Raw genomic sequence first — 27241 nt, 5'->3', positions numbered from 1 at the left:
TCCATCCATCAGAAATTCAGAAAATTCCTAAGGTTCGCAATTTCCCAGGACCAGATGATCACACATTATCAGTTCAATGCCCTCCCGCTCGGTATCTCATCGGCACCTCGGGTGTTTACAAAGATCATGGCGGAGGTAGTGATCTTCATATGACTTCAGGGGCTTTGCATTATACCATATCTAGACGACCTACTCAGTCGCTCCATCTGCCTCCCATCTAAACACGGACATGGCAAGGACCCTAGAAATCCTCGAATCCCTGGGATGGATCCCAAACCGAGAAAAATCGGATCTGCTTCCTTCCACAGAAAAGAAATTCCTAGGGGTACTTCTAAATTTGGAGGTAAGAGAATCCTTTCTGCACCAGATCCCGCTGTTATTTGGGCAGAAGATAACAAAATACAGAAACCTGAGGGCTCCCACCCTGAGACAGTCCATGTCCATTCTGGGGTCCCTAACATCTTGTATCCAGATGGTATCATGGGCCCAGGCCCACACAGAGTTCTCCAGACACATGTATTGTCGTCTTGGGACAGGCGGCAGAGCTCCCTATCAAAGAAAGTTCTCCTCCCCAACCATGTCAGGACGTCTCTCACATGGTGGCTCTGTCACCGAAACCTTCAATGGGGGGTCAGTTGTGACCCATCATCGGATGCCAGTCAGAGGGGATGGGGAGCCGTAGTAGAGAAATCTCACTTCCACGGCATATGGTCTCCAAGCACCAAAGCCTGCTCCTCAAACTTCAGAGAACTGAAAGCGGTGGAGGAGGCCAGAAAGGCTGCATCGACTAATCCATGGTCACCATGTCGGAATCTATTCCGACAACATGACTACGGTAGCGTACCTCCGTAGTTAAGGGGGCACGAGGTTCGAGAAATTAAAATTTCTGGCTGCAAGAATTTTTTCCTGGGCAGAGCGACACCTCTTATCCATCACAGCAGTCCCATCTAAAGGGGTCTGCCATTACCCAGGTAGACTTTCTCAGCAGAAGGGATATACATCCGGGAGAATGGTGTTTGGATCAGGAAGTCTTCCTCTCCTTAGTTTCCGGATGGGGGATCCCGGATGTAGACTTATTTGCCAGCAGCCAAAATACCAAACTACAAACATATTTTTCCCTAGACATGTCAGACAGGGCACTGGGTATGGACGCTTTCTCACAAACCCTGGGCTTTCAACCTCGCTTATGCTTTTCCTCCTATCCCGATTCTGTCAAAAATGCTCCAGAAGATCCGAGCCGAACGGGTCACTACAATTTTGATTGCTCCCATGTGGCCGGGAAGGAGTTGGTACAGTGCACTGTTGGAGATGGTCCAGGAAGGTCCAATTCAAATGCCTCAGAAGAACAACCTTCTTCATCAGGGTCCCTTGCTTCATCCAAACCTACACAGGTTGAACCTTGCAGCATGGCTACTGAAGCCGAAATTCTAAAGGTACCGTTACACTCAGCGACGCTGCAGTGATATAGACAACAAGCCGATCGCTGCAGCGTCGCAGTTTAGGTCGCTTAGAGACGTCAAACACTGCAACACCAGAACGATGCAGGAGCGATCCAGTGACGTGCTTATCGTTCTCGCTGGTTGTTAGCTCCATGTAAAACCATTGCTGGCGTCGTTGCCTTTGCTGTCAAACATGACGATACACGCCGACCTGACGACCAAATAAAGTTCTGGACTTCTAGCTCCGACCAGCGATGTCACAGTGGGATCCAGATCGCTGCTGCGTGTCAAACACAACGAGATCGCTGTCCAGGACGCTGCAACGTCACGGATCGTTGTCGTTCTCGTAAAGTTGCTCAGTGTGAACGTACCTTAAGAGCAAGGTAAACAGACATACTGCGTTCACTGCTGCTTCCGTTGGTCTGCAACAATCTGATTTGCTCCAGTGTTTTATGAAGCGAGTCTAAGGTCACTTTTCAATGCAGGTCTGAGACCCCCGTTCTGACTCTCATGGACTCAGAGAGTCTTTAACCATTACGTCTGACTTCCAATTAGTCAGAAGATACGGTCACAAGATGGTGCCATGGGTCCAAATTAAAGGTGAAGACTACTGCTGGCAAGTATGACCTTAACTTAAAAGCAACACTGTGTGTTTTGTTTAAAAAAAATAAAATAAAAATAAACCTCTGGAGGGTTGCTTTAATAAATTCTCTGCTCTTTCTGGGATTTTTGTTCCAGTAGGCGGTCCGATCAGTGACCAACAGCTTTCTCTATATGCACATAAAGGCTGTCTCTGATGGGACCGCCTACCGCGCCAGAAAGAGCAGAGGTTTGAATGATTAAAGCAGGTTATACTAAATCTTTTGTCACGGAACTATATATCACTGTACACCATTTCCCATACTATGACATGGTCCCTTCTACAAAAACCAAAAAACTTTGATTTATAGAATTTTTTTTTTTCTCATCCATGTTATATCCAATTTTTCTGCGAAATCAGACTTACATTGGTGAGCTTGATCTGAGACTCCAAAGTTGGAGAAGTCTGTGATGTTGTGCTCATTGGTCTGGGAAATTCCAAAGAAATGAGATACTTATAGAGTATAATAGGTATGAGTTCTAGCTGTGAAGAACTGACATTACTGAATGATGCTTAAGGTTATATGCCCACCGTGAGTTTTTAACGCTGAGTATTATTGTATTGCAATAAAAAAAAAACACAGCGTCTTGCAATTACAGCAAATTATATTAAGGTTTATAGAAATCTGTGACTGGGTCACACCTGGGTGATGCAAGGGATTCGCTGCAGCTGGGGCTGCGTGATTCGGACTGAGCGGTCAGTGAATGCACCACTCAGGCAAATATGGTAGCAGTATGTATTTACAAAAAGGTTTATATCGTTGGGGCATTATAAAATGTAGTGGACAACCTGTTTAAAGGGCCACTGTCACCCCCCTCCAGCCGTTATAAACTAAAAGAGCCACCTTGTGCAGCAGTAATGCTGCATTCTAACAAGGTGGCTCTTTTAGTTTTGTGTTCATGTATTACTAAAATAAAGCGTTTTGAAACTTTTCAAAAATACCTGTCTTTGTCCATGGAGGCGGGTCTGAAGCCTCCTCTGTGAAGCGCCCAACTGCCATCACTCATCTCTTCTGGGGCGATGGTCGCCGCCCCCTGCGCGCTGTTTTCTTCTGAAATCCGGCGCCTGCGCTGTGCGTGCCTGCCTGGGGCAGGCGCAGTGAGAATTGGCCGTCATAGCTCTCAGATGCCGGGTTCCTGCCTGTGCGGGCAGTGCGGCCACCCTGTTACTGAATCCCCGCCCCGCACTGTGTTATGCAGTATGCACAGTGCGGGGCTGGGATTCCTGGGCATGTGCACTGCGCTTGTCAGACGCTCCCCCAGGTTCCCCACCTTCCAGCGTCGGTCTGTGCAGGAATCTGCCCAGGAATCCCAGCCCCGCACTGTGCATAATGCATAACAGGGTGGCCACACTGCCCGCGCAGGCAGGAACCCGGCATCTGAGAGCTATGACGGCCAATTCTCACTGCGCCTGCCCCAGGCAGGCACGCACAGCGCAGGCGCCGGATTTCAGAAGAAAACAGCGCGCAGGGGGCGGCGACCATCGCCCCAGAAGAGATGAGTGATGGCAGTTGGGCGCTTCAGAGGAGGCTTCAGACCTGCCTCCATGGACAAAGATAGGTATTTTTGAAAAGTTTCAAAGCGCTTTATTTTAGTAATACATGAACACAAAACTAAAAGAGCCACCTTATTAGAATGCAGCATTACTGCTGCACAACGTGGTTTTAGTTTATAACGGCTGGAGGGGGTGACAGTGGCCCTTTAAGCCATTGTCGTTTGAGCTAACCCACATATGTTCCATTAGGTACATGTCCCTGTAGTTTTCAGCAATCTTTTCTTTCCTTCTCCAAAAATATTGCAGGTTGTTGATGACATCAAAGTGTGTAATTGGGGAGGGGTGAGGCAGGCTCGGTCTTCTGTCACGGGGTTGCAGTGTGATTTCTCACCAGATTATGCGGATTGCCTAAGGCCTCATCTGTGTGTAATCCAACAAGAGAAAGTAACCCGCTTACAATGATGTAAGTGAAAACAATAAAACTTCACTTATCGACAAATTCCAATTAAAAAATGGATAAAATCTGGAAATGTATTGATGCAAAAAACAAGTAATAAAAAAATATTGAGGGACGAGGGAGACTCCATTTTGGATTTAATAATTCAGGCCCAATATATTGTCCAGAGATCTTCCTCCACTCCTGAAGTCGCCCCCAACCCTTGGTATACACGCAAATTTCCAAAAGAAAAGGACATTTGCCAAATGGCCAGAGAATAGAGGTCACATGTTAATGAAGACAAAGAGAGGAGCAGCGCTGGGACCCCCTGCTGTCTTTTGTGCAACCCACATCAAGGGAAAGTGTAGACACTAAGGCTAGGGTCACATTGCGTTAGTGCAATCCGTTTAGCGCTAGCGGATTGCGCTAACGCAATGTTTTTTATGGGGCCGCGTTCGGGGTCGCGGTAACGTCCCCCCTCTCGCAGATCCCCGATCTGCGAGAGCGGGGAACGGACCGCGGGCGCGCCTCGGACGCTGCAAGCAGCGTCCGCGGCGCGCCAGGAATCTCCGGCGCGTCGCTAGCGCGTGCCGAACATGGAACGCGCTAGTGTAGCGCGTTCCCATTAGCGTGAATGGGCGCGTTAACGGCCGCGTTGCACGGCGTTAATTTCGCCGTGCAACGCTGTCCGTTTAACGTGGTCCCATAACGCAATGGGAACCCAGCCTAAGGCACCGACACCTAGAGATGAATTATGAGAGTACTGTGCATCTTAAGGTGCCTTCACACTAAACAACTTCACAACGATATCGCTAGCGATCCGTGACGTTGCAGCGTCCTGGCTAGCGATATTGTTGTGTTTGACACGCAGCAGCGATCAGGATCCTGCTGTGATGTCGTTGGTCGCTGCAGAAAGTCCAGAACTTTATTTCGTCGCTGGACTCCCTGCAGACATTGCTGAATCGGCGTGTGTGATGCCGATTCAGCGATGTCTTCACTGGTAACCAGGGTAAACATCGGGTTACTAAGCGCAAGGCTGCGCTTAGTAACCCAATGTTTACCCTGGTTACCATCGTAAAAGTAAAAAAAACAAACACTACATACTTACCTTCTGCTGTCTGTCCCTTGCTGTGCTTCTCTGCACTCCTCCTGCATCCTGTGTCAGCGTCGGCCAGCCGGAAAGCACAGCGGTGACGTCACCGCTCTGCTTTCCGGCCGCTGTGCTCACAGCCAGTACAGAGAAGCAGAGCGCCGGGGACAGACAGCGGAAGGTAAGTATGTAGTGTTTGTTTTTTTACTTTTACGATGGTAACCAGGGTAAACATCGGGTTACTAAGCGCGGCCCTGCGCTTAGTAACCCGATGTTTACCCTGGTTACCGGCATCGTTGGTCGCTGGAGAGCGGTCTGTGTGACAGCTCTCCAGCGACCAATCAGCGACGCTGCAGCGATCAACATCGTTGTCGGTATCGCTGCAGCGTCGCTTAGTGTGAAGGTACCTTTAGGGGTAAGCCCAATATACCACCAGAGCCCTCCGCAGGCACCCCTGCGTCCCATATATATTTCTCTAGCTGTCCCGGATACCAAGCTATCGAGACTGGCCCACCAGAACCTCTTAGAGTCCAAACTTGGGTCGGCTATCGGTCCAGCCACAACGAACCCATTGAGATGTCAGTCATCCCGTTTGAACCTCCCGCTAGGAACTTATGACCCAACCGAGATATTAGGAATCATTTCAGCTAGGAGGTCAAGAGAGGAGATAGGAAATATGCGAGGGGTGAGCTAGGGGTTAAAAGCTAGCTACACACCTTTAGCCTTTCTGTGTTCTGCCATGGAAGCCACTTCACGTGCGGAGACAGACCAGAAACTACGAGAGCTTCCCATCGTCCACAAGTTGTAAGAAATGGAACGTGACACATACAGCTAATTGCTATTCCCAACCTGTACGCCTCTACTTCTGGCTGCGATATCTGTATATTATTCTGTATATGCAGTATCTAGTGTGCCTTTTGGCAATTAAAATGTCAAGTAATTTTGCGCTGCTCTTTTATCTTGAAACCAGATTTCCCACATCCGTGAGTCTGGCTAGTACTTCTATGCTACATGGGGTTTGTTTCTGACCCGATATAAGCTTGTTAATGGGCCATGCTTATATCTAACGAGGAAATGGGGGCAGCCAGAGGGTTCTGGTGGTGTTCGGGAATCCTGGCTATATAGAGAGAGAATATATGATCATGGCAGTAATATTTCACAGATTCTCTCTGCACATTTAATCGAATACACCAAATAGGGACAAAAGCCTGAGTTGAGGTGTGGGATTCATGCGGATGTTCAACTTCTTGAAAGCCTGAACAAAAACTGATCGTGGGAATGTACCCTTACATATCTACCTCACTTGCATTCAGCACTTTCTAAGAACATCAACATAACTTTGTTACAAGATGTTATTGATAAGCCGCTAACCGTCCAGTGGGAATAGAGCCCTACAATCACTCCATCAACAAAGGTCAGGGGAGACTAGGATTGAAACTATTAAATTACATTACCCAAGCTCCTTGCTTTCTTTGAGGTGTCTGGCAGTGGCTTATTCCCTTCTGTACATTCTGCTTGGTGCTCTTTACCAAGAGAAACTTTCCCCTTTTAGATCCTCTACTTGGGTATTGTCACTGCTTTTCTAGGGCACATAGGTGACCATTTGTTCATTAAAATGGGACACTGTTCACATGTTCAGTGACATATCTAATAATCAAACATTGTTCTTATAATGTGGTTTAAGACTTTCTGCTCTCCTGAAGTACCTTAGTTCATTTCTAAATTCTCAATGAAATAATTCAGAGGATGTTTTCTTAGATCTATCTCACGCTGTCGTTCCTTTTGCTCCTGTAACTGTATGACTACAATGACAGCTTGGTGTTAATATTCCGTTTGTACAAGGGTTGTCTAGGTCTGAAAATCCATAGGCTAATGCTTAGTTTAGAGGTGCACAACCTGCGGCCCACAATGCCCTTCTGTGCGGCTTCCAACCATACGGACAGAAAAATGCTAGTCTGACTGTGACTATAAGCAGCTACACACATAAGAGTAGAGCAGGGCCTAACAAATACTAATGGTGCCCTGTGTAGACGTCTCTGGATGCCTCATACAGGAGAATGGGGTCACGTAACTCTCGGCACTCAGGAATATGTGAATTAGTCTGGTGGCTTCCTTGTCTGTGGCTCGCTCCACTGTAGTTTATGGGAGTTGTGAAATAGGTTGTAAGCAAAAAAAAATAATGATATTTTGTCCATGACCTCTTCTTCTTTACAGCCTATTCAGTTTTTTATGAGGGTTTCAAAATGAATTTTACTGGGAATCCGCATTAACAAATGCGTCAAATACTTTTTTAATAAGTTTCCTATTACTTTTACTGTGGAATGTATTAAATAACTTGAAATAAACAGCTGTGTGTGCACTAAAGGTGCTTTTCCCATTAAAATCAGTCAAACTTATTCAACATGGTGTTTTTTTTAATACGGAATTAAAAGCTGAATCCATTTCTAAATGCTCGAGTGCACGTACCAGGAGACTGCTGATTTTTGGAGTTGAGTCCTTTTTAAGTGCTTGGTGTAGAAACCGTAGAGCTCCACAGTTGCCGTCATACGCTGCAAGGATTTGTGCAGCTTCATGCAGGGAAGGAATGTGACGTGGGGGCAGGGTAGTGGGCAGGAGGGCGGCTATCACAGGAGATGGAGAGCTGGAAGAGAGGAATCATGGGAACTGTAGTTTTCAGGGTAAAAAGGTAGTTTAAACACAGCTTTCTCGCAAAATTGCAGGTAAAGATTAAAAAAAAAAAAAAACATGTCAGAGGACTGATTTTATAATAGTGTGAAAACAATTTTCATTTTGTGATTAACATAAATATTTCTTCTTGCTAGCTCTTCGCTCTCATGGATATGAAACCTCCAATTTCTCGAGCAAAAATGATTCTAATAACAAAAGCTGCAATTAAAGCCATTAAGGTAAGGTTATACTATGTTGTCTATTAATAGTAGTTGACATATTGGAGAATGTAGATCCTACAAAAAATGTATCATACACCAATTAATACCACATTTATTAGAAAAATGTTAACCTATTATAACATAAGTATGTGTGCCGGGAAAGTTCCAAACCCATAAGTGTGTATATATAGGGATGAGGGCATTCTCACACAAACTAGATGTACAGATGTTTGTAAAATATGCTCCTGTATAATATTTTAGTAGTCTAATGTCCATAGTCAAGGAAAGTGAGTATATGAATATGCAGGAGTGTGTGTGTGTATATATCCATATCTGTCGATCAGCACAGGCCACAAAACATCCAGCACACATGCATACACATAACATGTGACACGCATCAGCGCCGGGGAAGAAGTGTTACAGTAAGGGCTGTTCCCCGATGCCTGGTGTTGAACATGGCTCTCATAATTTTCCCTTGCTCTGCCAGTGATCGGCACAAGCAGCGGAGAATCTTTTTCCCATGCTTGTGCCGATCACCGGCAGAGCAGGGAAGAATGATCAGAGCCGTGTTCAGCACTCGGCGCCGGGGAACAGCGCTTACTGTGACGCTTCTTCCCCAGCACTGATGCGTGTCACATGGATGACATCCATGTGTTACGCATATGCACGTGTGCTGGATGTTTTGTGGCCCGTGCCAATATTAAAAAACAGACATGTTAACGTGTTTTGCCCATGGACACATGGACGTGCAGAGACCCATTCAATTGAATAAGCAAATAGTGCTCCGTTCCTCCCGAGTCTCTCCGCATGGCTGCCCAATGGTATAAAATTCTGTGACACCCTTATGGTGTCAATATGATTACTGCACCCCTAGATGAATTAATTGAGAGGTGTGATTCATAAAATGGGGTCACTTATGGGGGGGGTTCTACTGTTTTGGCACCTCATGAGCTCTCCCAGTAGGTCATGGCACCTGCAAACCAGAACAGTAAAATCAAGTGCTCCTTCCCTTCCGTGTTCTGCCATGTGCCCAAACAGTGGTTTACCCCCACATATGGGGTATCTTCGTACTCAGGACAAATTGCACTATAACTCTTGGGGTCCAATTTCTTCTGCTACCCATGGGAAAATTTAAAATTGGGGGTGAAAAGATAAATATTTGTGGAAAAAATTATTTTTTTTAAAAAATTTTTATGGCTCTACGACAAACTTCTGTGAAGTCCTTGGGTTGGGGGTTTAAAGTGCTCACCACATACCTAGATAAGTTCCTTGGGGGGGTCTACTTTCCAAAATGGGGTCACTTGTTTCCACTGTTTAGGCACATCAGGGGCTCTCCAAACGCGACATGGCGTCCGATCTCAATTCCAGCCAATTGTGTGTTGAAAAAGTCAAATGGCGCTCCTTCCCTTCCGAGCTCTGCTGTGCGCCCGAACAGTGGTTTACCCCCACATATGGGGTATCAGCGTACTCAGGGCAAATTGCACAATAAGTTTTGGGGTCCAATTTCTTCTGTTACCCTTGGGAAAATAAAAAATATTGGATCTGAAGTAATTTTTTTGTGAAAAAAGTTTAGTTTTTTTTTATTTCAAAAATTCCTGTGAAGCACCAGAAGGGTGAATAAACTTCTGGTTTTGAGCACCTTGAGGGGGGCAGTTTTTAGAATGATGTCACTTTGGGTATTTCCTATCATGTAGACCCCTCAAAGTGACTTCAAATGTGATGTGGTCTCTAAAAAAAAAAAAAAATTTTGTGAAAATGAGAAATCTCTGGTCAATTTTTAAACCTTACAACTCCCTAACAAAAAACAATTTGGTTCCAAAATTGTGCTGATGTAGACATGTGGGAAATGGTACTTAAGTATTTTGTGTGACAGTCAATACAAAAGAAGGTAGTATTCTGCTACAGATGGATCTGGATAAGGCTGGTTTCACACTTGCGTTTTAAAACGCATGCGTTTAAAAAAAAAAAACAAAAAAAAACGCATGGTGGAAAAACGCGTTTTTTAGACGCATGCGTTTTTGGATGTGGTGAAAAAAACGTGGCGTTTTGACGCGTTTACATGCGTTTTTTTCATGCGTTTGCGTTTTTTAAATGCATGATGAGAAGTGTGTGACAGCTGCCAATCATCAAAATCAAGTAAAAATCCCACTATAAACAGAAATAGCTAGGGTTAGGGGTAGGGACCCTAACCCTAAAGGGATCCTAACCCTAAGGATCCTAACCCTACCCCTAACCCTAAAGGCATCCTAACCCTTAAAGTTAGTGGTAGGGTTAGGATCCCTAGGGGTAGGGTTAGGATCCCGTTAGGGTTAGGATCCCTTTATGACCTTTTATGGTGGGGGGTGGCATATCAGTGTGTTTTGTTTTTTTTTTCTATAAAAACGCATGCGTTTTTAACGCAACCAAACGCATGCGTTTCCATTGACTCCAATGCATTTTTTGCCGCAAAAAAAAGGCATACGAACGCATGCGTTTTTTTGCGTCAAAAAAAGCCTCTGAAAATTGCTACATGTTGCATTTCTGCAAAAGAACGCATGCAGCAAATAAAAACGCATGCGTTCAAAAACGCGACCAAACGCGTATAAAAAAAACGCATGCGTTTTTAATGTTAAACATAGGCAAAAAAACGCATGCATTTTTTTGCGGTACAAACACTGCAGATAAAAACCAAAGTGTGAAACCAGCCTAAGTTGGAAACTTGGGCCGAGAGGTGGCAGATGCGGTTTAACAATGATAAATGTAAGGTTATACACATGGGAAGAAGGAATCAATATATATATAATATACCATTACACACTGAATGGGAAACCACTGGGTAAATCTGACATGGAGAAGAACTTGGGGATCCTAGTTAATGATAAACTTACCTGGAGCAGCCAGCGCCAGGCAGCAGCTACCAAGGCAAACAGGATCATGGAGTGCATTAAGAGGTCTGGATACACATGACGAGAGCATTATACTGCCTCTGTACAAATCCCTGGTTAGACCACACATGAAGTACTGTGTACAGTTTTGGGCATCGGTGCTCAGGAAGGATATTATGGAACTAGAGCGAGGACAAAGGAGGGCAACAAAATTAATAAAGGGGATGGGGGAACTACAATACCCAGAGAGATTAGCAAAATTAGGGTTTAGGCTAGAAAAAAGACGACTGAGGGGCGATCTAATAACCATGTATAAGTATATAAGGGGACAATACAAATATCTCGCTGAGGATCTGTTTATACCAAGGAAGGTGACGGTCACAAGGGGGCATTCTTTGCGTCTGGAGGAGAGAAGGTTTTTCCACCAACATAGAAGAGGATTCTTTACTGCATTCCTTGTCTGAGGAGGTGGTGATGGCGAACTCAGTCGAGGGGTTCAAGAGAGGCCTGGATGTCTACCTGGAGCATAACAATATTGTATCTTGCAGTGATTAGGATCTTTAGAAGGACGTAGATCTGGGAATTTATTCTGACAGAATATAAGCTGAACTGGATGGACAAATGTCTTTTTTCGGCCTTGCTAACTGTGTTACTATGTTACATATCTGTGTGATTTTAACCCTTATCCGGCTGAATAGGTACAATTGTAACTATTCCGTTTTAAAATTGCAATAACTTTTTTTTGAAAAGACGTAGAGGGCTGAAATTTCGTGACATCTCTACATTTTTGGTCCAGAATATATTGGCCAAATTTCAATAAAATATCTCCACCCGCTTCCGAGATAAGGGGTCGAGATCTTTTTGCATCCATAACAAGCTGCATAGGTACAAATGTACCTCATATATTTTGAATGAAGATAATGCAAGGGAAAAAGCATAAATTTTTTTTTAATGATAATGCTATTTAACTATTATAAACAAGTAAAAAACTGTTCATTTACATTATAAAAGAAAATGTAAGAAACTTTTTTTTATTGATTTTCTTTGCAAGTAATGCATGTTGGCTTTGCTACAGAGTGTTCATCGCAAATGGGTTTCACACAAACCACACAAGACTTTCTAGTCTTGCGTTGTTTTCGCCTCAGGTCTCTGCAGACATAGCAACTACCAACAACAGGGGAGGGTCCACGACTACCATGAGGTATTTTGGGGCCAGCTGCTGGCTGCGATGCTACCACAATGCATCGTCCAAGCACCATTTCTACTGCACCTCGAAGAAAATGGTTTCTCATTATCATTTTGTTTGTACTACGATCTTCAATTGCAATCATACACAGCTGATTTGCGAGATCTTTCAGGAACTTTCTTCGTTGATCCTTTGCCCTGAAGCTTGGATTGTGTTCTCTGTAGATGATGTAGGATGCTAACCCACTGACATCAATCATATTGTAGAAAAATGCCAAAGTCCAACGTGATGTTCGTCGTTTCACAGTGTACTCTCCCAACATTTTATCCATAACATCAACGCCACCTTTTGTTATGTTGTAGTATTTTATTATCTCTGGCTTGGCTGCTAGTGTCTCTTCAACTTCTCCCGTCATGTGCATAGATGATAGAAGCACGACTGATTTGTTCTTCTTTGGTACATATGAACAGACTGTTGCATCATGATTGTAGGCAAAATTTGTCGAGTATACAGGCCTTTCTTTGGCAGGCTGCATGTTGTTAGGTAGGAACCTTTTGTTTTTTCTCACTGTACCAACTAGTGTCATGTTCCAGGAGTTCAATACCTTAGCTAGTTCCATGGTTGTAAAGAAGTTATCGGTGGTGACATTTCTTCCAGAGCCTTTATACGAGCTCACTAGGTCCAATACTGTTCGTTCTCCAATGTTTACTTGTCGAGGACCATCAGTTGGTTTCCCAGTGTAGAGCTGACCTTGTAAAGGGTAGGCATTTGATGAGTCACAAGCCCAGAAAATCTTTATGCCATGTTTAGCTGGTTTTGAAGGTATATACTGGGTAAATTTAGTATGACCTCTAAATGGAAATAATTGCTCGTCGACGGTGATACAATGATATGGCTTGTAGGCTCTCTCCAGATTACTGTTCAGCATTGTCCAGATGTCCCGTATTGGTGCAGCTTTATCTGTTTGCACACGTTCTGCACGTGTATTTTCGTTGTCAAACCTGATAAATCTGAGTATCATCTTGAAGCGGTCACGAGACATGGCTGCACGTATAAGAGGCAGAGCAGCAACATTCCACATTTCCTCCAGATTCTCTTTGTTGGCACTGTGCACACCAGCAGCAATCAGTATGCCCAAAAATGCATGAAGTTCAGTTTCAGTAAATTGCTTGAATGTTTTTTGTGGTGGCCGTTTGGAAGAATCAGGAAAACGTTGTACCAGTTTGTTGTTGTAAGCATCACAAACTCTCTTGGCCTTTCGATTCGTTTCCCGTAATATGATGTCACACATCTCGGGAGTCATGATGGACTTGAATAGCTCTTTTGCTGTATATAGGTTGCTGATTGCTGCAGGGCCACCTCTTTGTCGTAGGACATTACGAGATTTTGTTTGTGCATTTGGCAGTGGATTACTGCACCATTGAGTTTCATCCTTAGCAGTCCAAATGTCGCCTGCACTTTGAGGCACAGAATCATCCTCAACACTTTCGTCTGATTCGTATTCATTTTCATGCTCTATGACCATTTCTTGTTCAATGTCTGAATCTTCTTCAGTAACATCCACTTGTGGTACATAGTTTTCATCATCAGATGGAACATATGGTTCATCCTCATGCTCAGAATCAGATTCTTCTAGCATTCGCATTATTTCGTCAGACGTAAATCTGTAAATATGAAAAAATGTAAAATAAATATTTTCCGAAATACTACATTATTGGCTTTTCACAAAATTATACTAACCTGCAAACACGTTTTCTTGGATTATGGCGGAAACTAGATCCAGCATTACTATCACTCATGATGACTTGCTAGATGAATTTTGGCTTCGTATTTTGTGCTGAATATAAATAAAACATCGTAAAACAATATGTAGATACTAATTATTATCCATTTTTCGTATAAAAATTATACCTATAGTGATAAGTTTCATACAAAATATATGTAAGCCAAGTCCAGGCTGAAAGACAATTTGACTGTTCTGTCCCCACATAATGAGAATAAAGGTATAACTGGCTGTTAGATGCTGTGAGACTTTCCTACCTTCGTTTCCAAGAAATTGAAGACTTCACAAGCCTAGAAATGTGTGCTCACAGCAATGAGATGAACAGCAAAATGGCTAATGAGAGGAGGGAGGCAGGAAGACAAGTAGAAGCCACTCCCAGTTTGAATTAACTTAATTGACAGCAACATAAGTGACCAGTAACAACACTGAACAATAGATATCAGCATAACATTTGTAGCTGAATGAACTTTAGTTTCTGAAACCAAGTAAAGTCTTCCCACAGTGGAGGTATATGTGAAGGTACAATTGTACCTATGCATCCTGTTAAGGTTGTAAAATTATGCAGCCTGACGAGGGTTAAGGGCATGAAATTTCAAAGATGGAAAATTGCGAACATTTTCAAAATGTTTGTAAAATTTCCGTTTTTTTTCACAAACGCAAGTCATATCAAATAAATTTTGCCGAGATGTCAGAATCACTGGGTTCCATGGAAGCGTTCCAGAGTTATTTCCTCCATAAAGGGACAGTGGTCAGAATTGTAAAAATTGGCAGGTCATCAACAAGCAAACCACCCTTGGGGGTAAAGGGGTTAAAGAATATGTAGCTTTTTTTGCCTTTGTATTACTTCGTCATCCATTAATCTTAATGACATTGGTGTGGCAGAAATTATTTTCAAAGATGGTTAATTTGCTCATATCATAAATATGAGTGAAACCTTTTCTCGGCCTCTTTTCCAGTGGCACTTTAGTAGTCTGTGGCCACCAGACAGGAGCCTTGTAACCCTTTTTATTAACTGCTTGGATCACCAGCCCTCTTCTGATTTATTAATCAAAAAAAATCTGTCTCAACCCAGGCTAGGTGATTGACGCCCCATATTTTGTATACATTTTTTTATTTTGATAATATTAAAGTGTAAATACAGATACAATTAGATTGACAAGGCAGCTCTAGAAATGAGATGGATGGCAGCAAGCGGCAGTCACAGTAATATTTTAGGTAATCTGTCAGAGGGATTAACCCTCCTTAGCTGTCTATATAAGCTGTGCAGGTCATAGAAAGGTTAATAAAATGTGCGATCTGATGTCCTTTTCCAGAGTAGTACAAATTAAATTTGGATCTTGATTAGTTAGCGTTTTTGTTTAGGCCTGGCATGATGGCTTTGTGTATCACGCGTCAAAGACATCGCACTGGGCCCACTAGTCAGAAGGTCTGGAGATACAATCAAATAGATCTACAGGACTCGTATCTGACAACCCCAGTTTACTGACGTGGTTGTTAGACCCAAGTTCTTGGAAATCAAGTGACTAGTTGTGCCAGTACCTTCAGGTGGCCTGCCATACACATTGGATGAATCTTGGCCGCCAAGTATAGACAAATTGTATGTAAAGTTTTCATCTGCTTACGTCTTTGGGTGGGGCATGTGCAGATCGAGGTTTTGTTTAACCCCTTCATGACCCAACCTATTTTGACCTTAATGACTTGGCCATTTTTTGCTATTCTGACCAGTGTCCCTTTATGCGGTAATAACTTAGGAACGCTTCAACATATCCTTCTGAGATTGTTTTTTTCATGACACATTGGGCTTCATGTTAGTGGTAAATTTAGGTAAATTTTTGCGTTTATTTGTGAAAAAATCGGAAAATTTTGAAAATTGTGCCATTTTCAAATTTAGAATTTTTATTCTGTTAAACCAGAGTTATGTTACACAAAATAGTTAATAAATAACATTTGCCACATGTCTACTTTTTTTTTTGTTCAAATAAATTTTTATTAAGAATAACAGTACAATTAACATGTTTCATTTGCATTTTCAATACAGAGTATTTTTACCCCCTCTCCCTTCAAACAGCCCCCTTCGATCCCAAAGCCCCCCTCCCCCACCCCACAAAGCAGCTCGTCTTGTTAATTATTACCATCATTAAAACAATTGAGTGTCTAATCCCTCAACCAATCGTATAAGCCACACTTCACATTACTATCCCATAGCAATCCATGGAGACCACATTTTATTGAACGTTTCAGTTTTCCCTTTCTTCTTATAAATCCCTTTTTCTAGTGTCAGGCCCTGTTTTACGTACTGGAGGAATTCTCCTCTTGACGGCGGCTCTTCCCTAATCCAGTTTCTAGCTATCACCTTCCTAGCCATGTACAACAATCTAGCTATAGCTATCTTTAGATGTTTATCCACCCCAATCTCATCCACGCATCCCAACAAGCATACAACTGGATCCCTTGGCACCGTGCATCCATACGCACCTTCCATACGACTTAAAACTACCACCCAAAAGGCAACCAACCTCGGACATGTCCACATCATATGGAAAATGTCTGCATCCGTAGACCTACACCTCGGACATTCAGAGTCATTACGCAATCCTGCCTTATATAGCACCATCGGAGACCTATAAACTCTGTGTATCACATAGAGCTGTGACAGTCTATACGGTTCACTCAGCGACAGTCTTGGGATCCATTCCAACACAGACTCCCAAGTCTCATTATCCATTGGGCCCAGATCTCTTTCCCATTTAGCTCTCGCCATTATTGGAAACCCCAATAGGAAAGTGTGCAACAGATCCCAGTACAGAGTGGATATGACTCCTCCAGTCGTCCCGTCATTACACACATACTCCAGTACTATATCCCTTTGAATCCTAATACCTCCGTTCCTACTCTGAGCTCCAAAAGCATGCCTCATCCGCAGATACTGATACTCCCCTGCATTTCCAAGGCCAAATTCCGCCTGCAATTGGGAGAATGATTTCAGTTCACCTTGCTCAATTATTTGATACACATACTGAATCCCTTTGCCCAGCCATTCTATCAATACCCCTAATGCCTCAAATTCTTTCAGATTGTTATTATGCCATAGCGGCGAGTATCTAGTCAAGTCCGTGATCCCACGTACATGCCTCAATCTACTCCACAGCTTGCGTATCAACAGCAAAGTCGGGTATAGCTTCCCCAAACTCTCCAAGGATCCATCCTCCAAACATTGCACCACTGGCCTTCTTTTTGTCACCACTTCCATCAACCGCTGTACCGCTCCAGATGACCCTTCATGCGCCCAGCCCCTTAGATGCTGACTCTGGGCTGCGAGGAAGTACAATTCAGGGTTAGGCAATGCCAGACCCCCATCATCCTTGGGTCGCTGAAGTGTCTCTAGTTTAATACGCGGATGTTGCCTCCCCCAAATCAAGTTCCTAAACAGAGAGTTGATCTGTCTAAATTTCCCACGTGGTATCCAAACCGGTGCATTGTGAAGAATATACAGTATTTTTGGCATCAGAATCATTTTGATAAGATTCACCCTACCTACCACAGACAAATGTAGCTTGAGCCATGCATCCGCTTTTGCCTTGAGTGCACCCAAGATTGGAGTCAGATTCTCATGTATATAGTCAGTGACCGGCATAGATACCCATATTCCCAGGTACTTAAATTTACTCGTCACCTCCAGTCGCCCATTCTCCAATGACTCCCCATCCACATCGTCCACCTTAAACAAGATAGACTTACTCCAGTTTATCCTAAGCCCCGACACTGATCCAAATCGTTCAATAATCCCAATGGCTCCTTCCAAGGATACAACTGGATCTGCCAGAAACAACAAAATGTCGTCCGCATACAACGCCACCCTTTCTTCAATCACCCCATATTTAAATCCCGTCATCTCATCAGACCGTCGAAGCTTAGCAGCCAGCGGCTCCACTGCTAGAGCAAACAAAAGGGGGGAAAGCGGACACCCTTGTCTCGTCCCTCTAGCCAATTGTATGGTCCGTGACAACTCCCCATTTACCCTAACCCTGGCCATCGGCATCGAGTACATTAATTGAATCCAGGATATGAACTGCGGTCCAAACCCCATTCTTTGCAACACTTGCCAGAGATACCCCCACTCCACACTATCGAACGCCTTGTGGGCGTCTAAAGATGCAATAACTCTCTGGCCACAGTTATCAGCTCTGAGTTGCAAGTTCACATACAATCTTCGCAAGTTGATCGCAGTTGACCTATCAGGCATAAAGCCAGATTGATCTGCGTGTACCAGGCCAGAAATAACACTTGTCAACCTCATCGCCAACACCTTAGCCAGGAGTTTAACGTCAATAGTAAGTAAAGAAATTGGTCGATATGAATCCGGCTGTGTCAGGTCTTTCCCCTCCTTTGGAATCACCACTATTGTGGCCTCCCGCATAGATGCCGGCAGCCTTCCGCCAATCCTAGCCTCCTCCAAGACCACCTTCAATTTAGGGATCAACACTTCCCCCAAGTTTTTATAAATTTCAGCAGGAAATCCGTCTACGCCAGGCACCTTCCCATTAGCCATCGACTGTAATGCCCGTCCCAGATCCTCTTCCGTAATGGGAGCCTCCAGATCCTCCCTATCCCTGTCACTCAGCCTCGGGAGCTCCAACTCCTCAAGGAACGCCACCGTGTCCTCCATTGACCCATCTACCCGAGAGGAGTATAAGTCTGCGTAAAAATCTGCAAAAGTCTCCAAAATCTCTGAAGTCTCCGAAACAGCAACACCACTCCCAGTCACCAGAGAATGAACAAAGGATGTATTTCTCTGGGCAGATGCCACCAGCGACAGTAAATGACCCACTGATTCACCCTCCTGATAATAGGCCAGATTCATGAATTCCCTCTTCCTTTCAGCCTTACTCAGCAAGACCGCCTCTAGCTGGTTTTGAGCTGCTTTCAACCTCCTCCCAGCCTCCAGAGTACCCGTTACCATCTCATCCTCAGCCACCCTCAGCCCATCAATCGCCAACCTCTCTGCCTCTCTCGATTTCTGCTTACACCTGCTAATATCCCTAAACAGCCCTCTCAAGTACGCTTTCATGGCTTCCCACACAGTAAGCACATCTACACTTCCCTCATTTATCTCAAAAAATTCCCCTAGTTCCTTCTTAATCTTCTCTAAATCTATACTGTGTAACCAATTAGGGCGAATTTTCCACTCCCTTCTGCTCCCGTTCCGTGTCCCCACTGGTCTAAATTCCACTTCAACTGGACTATGGTCTGAGAGAGCCCTAGGTAAATATCTCACATCCCCCACCATCGTGTCTAATAATCGGTTACCTAGTGCCAGATCAATCCTAGACAGCGTACCATGAGCTGGCGAGTAGCATGAATACGCCCTTTCCCCGATATGCCTAACTCTCCATAAATCAATCATGCCCACTTCCCCGACATAAGTCCCAAACGTAGTGGTATGTCCCGCCGTCCTATTCTGGGGGTTTTTGTTCTTGTCCCAAAAGTCATCACATATATTATTAAGGTCGCCGATAATTAGTAATGGTAACGGTCCCCAGCGCTCTACCCTCTCCAGCACCTCTCTTATCTTCTTGCTTGAGTATGGGGGCGGAATATACATTGCCACTATACACATCAATACTCCATTCATTTTACACTTCACCACCACATACTGACCATCCAAATCTTCCTTTACCGCTACCTCCTCATATTGCACCCCAGCAGGAATCAACACACACACCCCTAGAATACGTCGAGAAAGTAGAATGATATGCTTTCTGTATCCAGCGCCTATTCAATACATTCACCCTCTCCCGCACTAAATGTCTCCAGCAGACATATCATTGAAACCTTCTGCTCTTGAGCATACTGTAGACTTGCCGCTCGCCGTGTTTTATCCGCCAGACCTCTCACATTCCAACTCAATATTTTAATACATTCTCCCCCCCTGTGGCTCATCATTTCTCATTTTATCCAATTTCCCAAGTATGAGCTGCCCCACCCCTCCCATCCCCCCTACCCCCTGCCGCCCCCCTACCTCCTCCCAACTTACCACCCTAACCCCCCCAGTGTAACACATTTTTCCTCTCAGCAAGAGTGGGGCTCCACTGCCCACTGCGAACACTCTCCCTTACTTAACCCTCTCCATTCGCGTCCCGCTGCCACACTAAACATAATTTCCCCCTAACTTTAACTTTATTATAACTTAACATTGCACTTCTATGACATGTAAGAAAAATAGCAAACCAATTTACAATATCCGTCATAGCCCTCCTCCCCCACATTTGGTAGACAGTACTGTCCCCTCCGGCCAGTCCTCAACATGGCCTAGCAGAACCCTCAGCAGTTGCTCAACTTTTTTAAAACCGACGCTAACCAGCGCAAAACTCTCCGCCAATGACAGAGAAACCAATTTCCAGCCAAATCTCGCCGGCATATCAGTCTCCCACTCCTTTCAACTTTTTCTCATTGGTGTCAAGCCACTGGGCAGCGTCCTCCGGTGTCAGGAAGAAATGTGTCTTATTAAAAGCCACCAGTCTCAGCTTGGCGGGAAACATCACTGAATACTGCACTCCCAGCTCCCTCAGTCGCCGCTTGACTCCAGTAAACTTCATCCGCTGCTTCTGAACTGCAGCGGAATAATCCGGATAAATGGCGATTTTCTGACCTCCAGCCTCCATCTCTCTAGCCTTTCTGAGGATAATGTCTCTGTCCCTGTAATTGAGTATTTTAGCAAGCATGGTACGGGGATTTGCTCCTGGGGCAGGGGGCTGCGGCGGGACCCTATGAGCACGTTCAACAGCAAAAACTTTTGTCAACACTGTGTTCCCAATCTTCTCCAGCAGCCAGTTCTCCACAAACTCAGTGGGATTTCTCCCCTCAGTCTTTTCAGGCAGCCCCACTGTACGTATGTTATTCCTTCTGGACCTATTTTCCAGATCCTCATTTTTGGCAGCGAGCTCGGCTATTGCTTGGGCAAACTTCTTTTCAGCTTTTTGTAGCTTAACTATGTGATCTTCTGCCGTGCTCACCCTCTCCTCCACCACTCCTATACGTTTGTCCATTTTCTGCAGAGCCGCATTAATCTGTGCCGTGTCCCCTTTAACTTCCTGCATCTGCTGGGCCAAGGAGTTCAGGGATTGCTGGCATGAAGAGATCAGTGTGATAACATCTCTAAGAGTCGGCTCCTCTCCCTGTGATATGGCTTCAGGTCCCCCACTAGCCCCAGCCATGCTGCCTCTCTCCTTCCCCCTCTGTACCTCATGCTGCTCGGCTGTGCTTGCTTCCTCCTCCTCCTGGTCAGCTCCAGCTCCAGATCCTGGTTCTGCCTTCTCAGCAGCCTCCACTCTAGCATACTGCTGCAGCTTTGCGGCCACCTCCATGCGCCGCTGACATGCGGCGTTCTCCTTCTCGGCATCCTCCCTAGCATTGGAGCCATCTTGGCCGGCTCCTGCATCGCTGGTGCCAGCGTCTTTCTGCCGCCTCCTGGTCATCGCTGCCGACTCCGGACCCGCTGCTCTGCACCGCTGCACTCTCCGGACCTTCAGCCAGCCGGATTTAGGTGAGTTTACCCGAAAATCGGGGTTAAAACAGGATTTTTGTCCTTCTGGCAGCGGGAGCACTCTTCCCTGCTTCCACTCACATGGCCAGCTAGGACACGCCCCCCAGTGGTCTAGTTTTACATCAGCACAAATTTGAGCCAAACCATTTTTTGTTAGGAAGTTATAAGGGTTCAAAGTTTATCAGCAATTTTCTCATTTTTCCAGCAAAATTTACAAAACCATATTTTTAGTGACCACATCACATTTGAAGTCCCTTTGAGGGGCCTACTTGACAGAAAACACCCAAAAGTGACACCATTCCAAAAACTGCACCCCTCAAGGTGCTCAAAACCACATTCAACCTGACGTGTACACACACACAATCAACCTGACGTGCACACACACACACACACACACACACACACCTCAACCTGACGTACACACACCTCAACTGAGACACACACACACCTCAACCTGACGTGCACGCACACACACACACACCTCAACTTGACGTGTACACACACCACAACCTGACGTGTACACACACACACACCTCAACCTGACGTACACACGCACACACCTCAACCTGACGTACACACACACACACCTCAACCTGACGTACACACACACACCTCAACCTGACGTACACACACACACACACACACACACACCAACCTGACGTACACGTTGCGTGGGTTTCCTCCGGGCACTCCGGTTTCCTCCCACATTCCAAAGACATACTGATAGGGATTCTATATTGTGAGTCCCATTGGGGACAGTGATGATAATGTGTGCAAAAACTGTAAAGCGCTGCGGAATATGTTAGCGCTATATAAAAATAAAGATTATTATTATTGTATTTCTTACATTTTCTTACTATTGCACCAACAGTTGTCTCCTCACCCAGCGTCTTACTTATGGTTTTGTAGCCCATTCCAGCTTTGTGCAGGTCTATGATCTTGTCCCTGATATCCTTATAAAGCTCCTTGGTCTTGCCCATGTTGTAGAGGTTAGTCTGACTGATTAATTGAGTCTGTGGACAGGAGTCTTTTATAAGGGTATGTGCACACATAGGTGGGATGTCTGCTGACTTTTCCGCACCTGTTTTTGTAAATCCGCAGGTAAACCACACTGCAGATTACCTGTGGAATTACCGCGGTTTTTGTTCCAATTCCACCTGCGGATTCCTATTATGTGGCAGGTGTAAACCGCAGCGGAATCCGCACAAAGAATTGACATGCTGCGGAATGTAAACCGCAGCATTTCCGCGCGTTGTTTTCCCCCGCAGCATGTGCACTGTGGATCCACAGCAAAATCTGCATCGTGTGCACATAGCCTAAGACAGCTGTCTTTAACCCCTTCATGACCTTGGGATTTTTCCTTTTTCCGTGTTCGTTTTTCACTCCCCTCCTTCCCAGAGCCATAACTTTTTTATTTTTCTGTCAATTTGGCCATGTGAGGGCTTATTTTTTTGCGGGACGATTTGTACTTTTGAACGACATCATTGGTTTTAGCATGCTGTGTACTAGAAAACGGGAAAAAAATTCCAAGTGCGGTGAAATTGCAAAAAAAAGTGCAATCCCACACTTGTTTTTTGTTTGGCTTTTTTGCTAGGCTCACTAAATGCTATAACTGACCTGCCATTATGATTCTCCAGGTCAGTACGAGTTCATAGACACCTAACATGACTGGGTTATTTTTTATCTAAGTGGTGAAAAAAAAATTCCAAACTTTGCTAAAAAAAAAAATAAATAAATAAATAAATTGCGCCATTTTCCGATACTCGTAGCGTCTCCATTTTTCGTGATCTGGGGTCGGTTGAGGGCTTATTTTTTAATGATAGCATTTTGGTGCAGATACGTTCTTTTGATCGCCCGTTATTGCATTTTAATGCAATGTCGCGGCGACCTAAAAAACGTAATTCTGGCGTTTCAAATTTTTTTCTCGCTACGCCGTTTAGCGATCAGGCTAATGCTTTTTTTTTAATTGATCGGGCGATTCTGAGCGCGGCGATACCAAATGTGTAGATTTGATTTTTTTTTTTATTGATTTATTTTGATTGGTGCGAAAGGGGGGTGATTTAAACTTTTATATTTTTTTTTTTTTTTACTTTTGCCATGCTTCAATAGCCTCCATGGGAGGCTAGAAGCAGGCACAGCACGATCGGCTCTGCTACATAGCAGTGATCTGCTGTTCGCTGCTATGTAGCAGAAAATCAGGTGTGCTGTGAGCGCCGACCACAGGGTGGCGCTCACAGCTACCGGCGATCAGTAACCATAGAGGTCTCAAGGACCTCTATGGTTACCATTCTGAAGAATCGCCGACCTCCGATCATGTGACGGGAGTCGGCGATGACGTCATTTCCGGCCGCCCGTCCGGATGCGGTAGTTAAATGCCGCTGTCTGCGTTTGACAGCGGCATTTAACTAGTTAATAGGCGCAGGCAGATCGCGATTCTGCCCGCGCCTATTACGGGCACATGTCAACTGTTCAAAACAGCTGACATGTCCCGGCTTTGATGCGGGCTCACCGCGGAGCCCTGCATCAAAGCAGGGGATCTGACCTCGGACGTACTATCCCGTCCGAGGTCAGAAAGGGGTTAATGCAGGTAAAAAGTTGATTAGGAGCATCTAACTCAGGGGTGGGGAAACTTTTTTTTTTTTCTGCCAAGGGCCATTTGGAATTTTATATTAGTGTTCGGGGGCTGTATAAAAATTATGCATATTTCAATGCATGTCTCCTCACAGTGCACCCAGGAAAAGCGACGGGGCATATTTGGCAGCCGTGGAAAATTTTAATAAATAAATAAAAATTGCACATTGTGTGTGCGCAAAAAAAAAAAAGTTAATGCAAATACAAAATAACTTGCAAAAAGAAAAAAATTCAGCTGCAAAATTATAAAACATATATACCATAAAAAAAATAGTAAATGCCTGCAAATATAAGTGCACAAGAAATAATTGGTAACTGTGCAAAATAAAATTATAAATGAATAAATGAGCATGTAAAAAAATAAGGAAAATGCTAAGTAGTAAATGCATAAGCTGCAACCATGGAAAAAAAAAAAAAGCAAGGAAAAAAGTATTAAAAATTAAGTGTGCATGCAATGTTTAACCAGTTGCTTGCTGCCTGCTTGCAGGTGGATGTGCAGTTTTTGCAGAGTACATGCCAGTGCAGCCATGTCCGCTTGCACTAGGTGTGGTGATCTCCAGTGTTGCATGGAAGCCCTGCCTTGCAGGAACTCTGCAGAAGGGCAGCCAGCAAACAGGAAATGCTCAAACTTACTAATGCACTGGCCCCCAGCTGCCTGCACTCAAGCACCCTCATATGCATCAGGGGAGGGGGATTTTGCATTTTCTGCACCTACATGATGGGCCAAGGGCTGCCAGCTGAAAAGCTCCAAACTTTGAATCGGGAAGGCTCTGCACATGCGCGGTGTCTGTGAGAAGCGGGGCATGAAGGGACTTGTAGTCCAGGGTGAGGTGCTGGAGGCCGCCCTTTTTTTACTACCCCTTATTCAATACATGTCGGACACAATACCGTGCGCACCCCTGAAGAATTAAAGGGCCCGCGGCCCAAAACGGGCAAAATAGCTGCGGGCCGCACCAGATGATATTGCGGGCCATATACGGCCTGTGGGGCCGGACGTTCCCCACCCCTGATCTAACTGGTCTGTAGAAGCCAGAACTCTTAATGGTTAGTATGGGATCAAATATTTATTTCTTACTGCAAAATGCAAATACATTTATATAATTTATACATTATGATTTTCTGGATTTTATTTTTGATATTCTATCTCTCAATGTTAAAATTAACCTACCCTTAAAATTAGACTGTTCATGTTTTTGTCAGTGGGCAAAGTTACAAAATCAGCAAGGGATCAAATACTTACTTCCTTCACTGTACATTGAACTATTTGTATGTCTCCCATCTGAATTGTAAAGTGCAGTGGAAATAAAAAATTTCTTTCAGTTGTGCTCTGTACTATAGCAATGCATGCTCTAAAATGCAATTCTCATGAACTTGTTTTTATTTTATACTTTCTCAACAGCTTTATAAACACGTGGTCCAGATTGTAGAAAAGTTCATCAAAAAGGTGAAAATCCTCAATTGCTTTTTACTGATTGTATGCAGTTTCCATCAAGTCTTTATTCTGAAAAATGTATATGTAGATTATATAACTCAAAAAACAAGAAAACCAAACAGAAAAGAAGGGGTATCTTCACTAACGAACTGTATAGTTACATTATTGGATGAAAATTGTCCAAATGTCATGGTCAAAAATTGGTGAGCAGTTCTTTGATTTGTCAGTGTGTCGGTCAAATGGCTGAAAAATGCTGCACAAGAATATTCACTTTTCTGGCATCAGGAAGCCATTCGGGTTTTGTGACAGGTCTGCGCAGAAAAAGACAAATCTGCAACATGTGCACAGGCCCTTTAGTTTTAGTCTAGTAAAGACCTCAGGTGGAGCTGCATGACTAGGATTTTCTAGTGCTCCTTCTATCTGTATTCCCACCTGTGCCACTTGGCATAGCCACAGGATATCTGATAAGTAACGTTCTTTTTAAGACACCCTTGCTTGCACAATGTAGAACAGGGGAACTTAAAACGTCAGTGTGGCACTCCAGATGGACTGGAGAGGTCGCAGTCCATGTCTCTGGTGCTTTCACCTGCAGTTTACTGAAATTGTGAAATAATCTGGAATTTCCTTATCTCCCATAAAATACAATGAGCTGCACCCCATGGAGTGCTGATCAGGAGACCCAGACCCCTGGTTATTCTAATCCTTAGGTGTTAAAAAAAATTAAAGCCCCATCTCTGTCCTTTTAGGCTGTGTGCCCACGTTGCAGAAATGCTGCGGAAATGTCTGCAGCATTTCCACAACTCCCTGCAGCGGGTAAAACGCATGCGGAATTCGCATTTTGTTTTCCCACAAAACACAAGCGTTTTGCAAGCGTTTTTAGCTTGCGCTTTTCCAAGCGATTTGAAGCATCGCTTGGAAAAGTGATTCACAAGTATAGTGCTTGACAAGTGTGACCAACTTTTTACTATTGATGCTGCTTATGCAGCATAAATAGTAAAAGATAGAATGTTAAAAATAATAATAAAAAAAAATATGGTTATTCTCACATTCCGACGGCCCCCGACCTCCTCAGCGATGCTCCCGGTACGTTCCCAGGGATGCCTTGCGCGAAGGACTTTTGTGACGTCACGGTCGCCTGACCGCAACGTCATCTCAGGTGAATCACGCAATGCATCCCTGGGAACGGAAGCCGCCGCGTGCACCGCTGAGAGCCGGGAGGACTCGGGGCCATTGGAAGGTAAGTATATCCATATTTTTATTTATTTTTTTTTTTTTTACAGGGATATTGTATCCAGGGCCTGGAGGAGAGTTTCCTCTTCTCCAGACCCAGGTACCATCCGCACATGAAGCGCTCACTTTACGCATGGTGGGAATAGCCACATGCGTAAAGTGAGCGTTTCAATGCAATCCTATGGCTGCGGAATCACCGCAATTCCATATAAATAATGAACATGCTGCGGATTTCACTGCTATGCTATTCCGCAGCGGGAAAATCCACAGCATGGGCACAGCAACTGCGGAATCCCATAGGATTGCATGGGAGTTTATGCGTTTCCGCTGTGGCAAAAAAATGTGGCAGAAACGCATAAAAAAAAGCAACGTGGGCACACAGCCTTAACCTGTTTTATGGACATACCCTGAAGACATCAGATGGAAAATACCCATGTAAGCCTTGTTTCATTCACGTGTATTGGACACATCACACACACCAAAAAAAAACTAGCCGAAAAGCAATAGATGTAGAGATTTGTTCAATTTGCAGACTAAAATTGCCATTTCTAATGATCAGGTCTTATGAACAAGTGGTCTTTATCG

At 44.4% G+C, this 27241-nt stretch overlaps 1 protein-coding gene across 2 annotated transcripts in view; it reads left to right on the top strand.

Annotated features, from left to right (window-relative positions):
* Window positions 1-27241, top strand: part of SCAF4 (SR-related CTD associated factor 4) — a 129659-nt gene that overhangs the window by 21344 nt on the left and 81074 nt on the right. For both annotated transcript variants that reach the window (XM_069760837.1, XM_069760839.1), the window contains exons 2-3: window positions 7922-8005; window positions 25394-25438. In XM_069760837.1, coding sequence (XP_069616938.1) covers window positions 7922-8005; window positions 25394-25438 — 129 coding nt within the window. The remainder of the gene's footprint in view (window positions 1-7921; window positions 8006-25393; window positions 25439-27241) is intronic.

This window comes from Ranitomeya imitator, chromosome 3, assembly GCF_032444005.1.
Source record: "Ranitomeya imitator isolate aRanImi1 chromosome 3, aRanImi1.pri, whole genome shotgun sequence".
NCBI lineage: Eukaryota > Metazoa > Chordata > Amphibia > Anura > Dendrobatidae > Ranitomeya > Ranitomeya imitator.
Note: the sequence above shows the minus strand (reverse complement) of the source record. Positions and strands in the feature narration are given on the sequence as shown.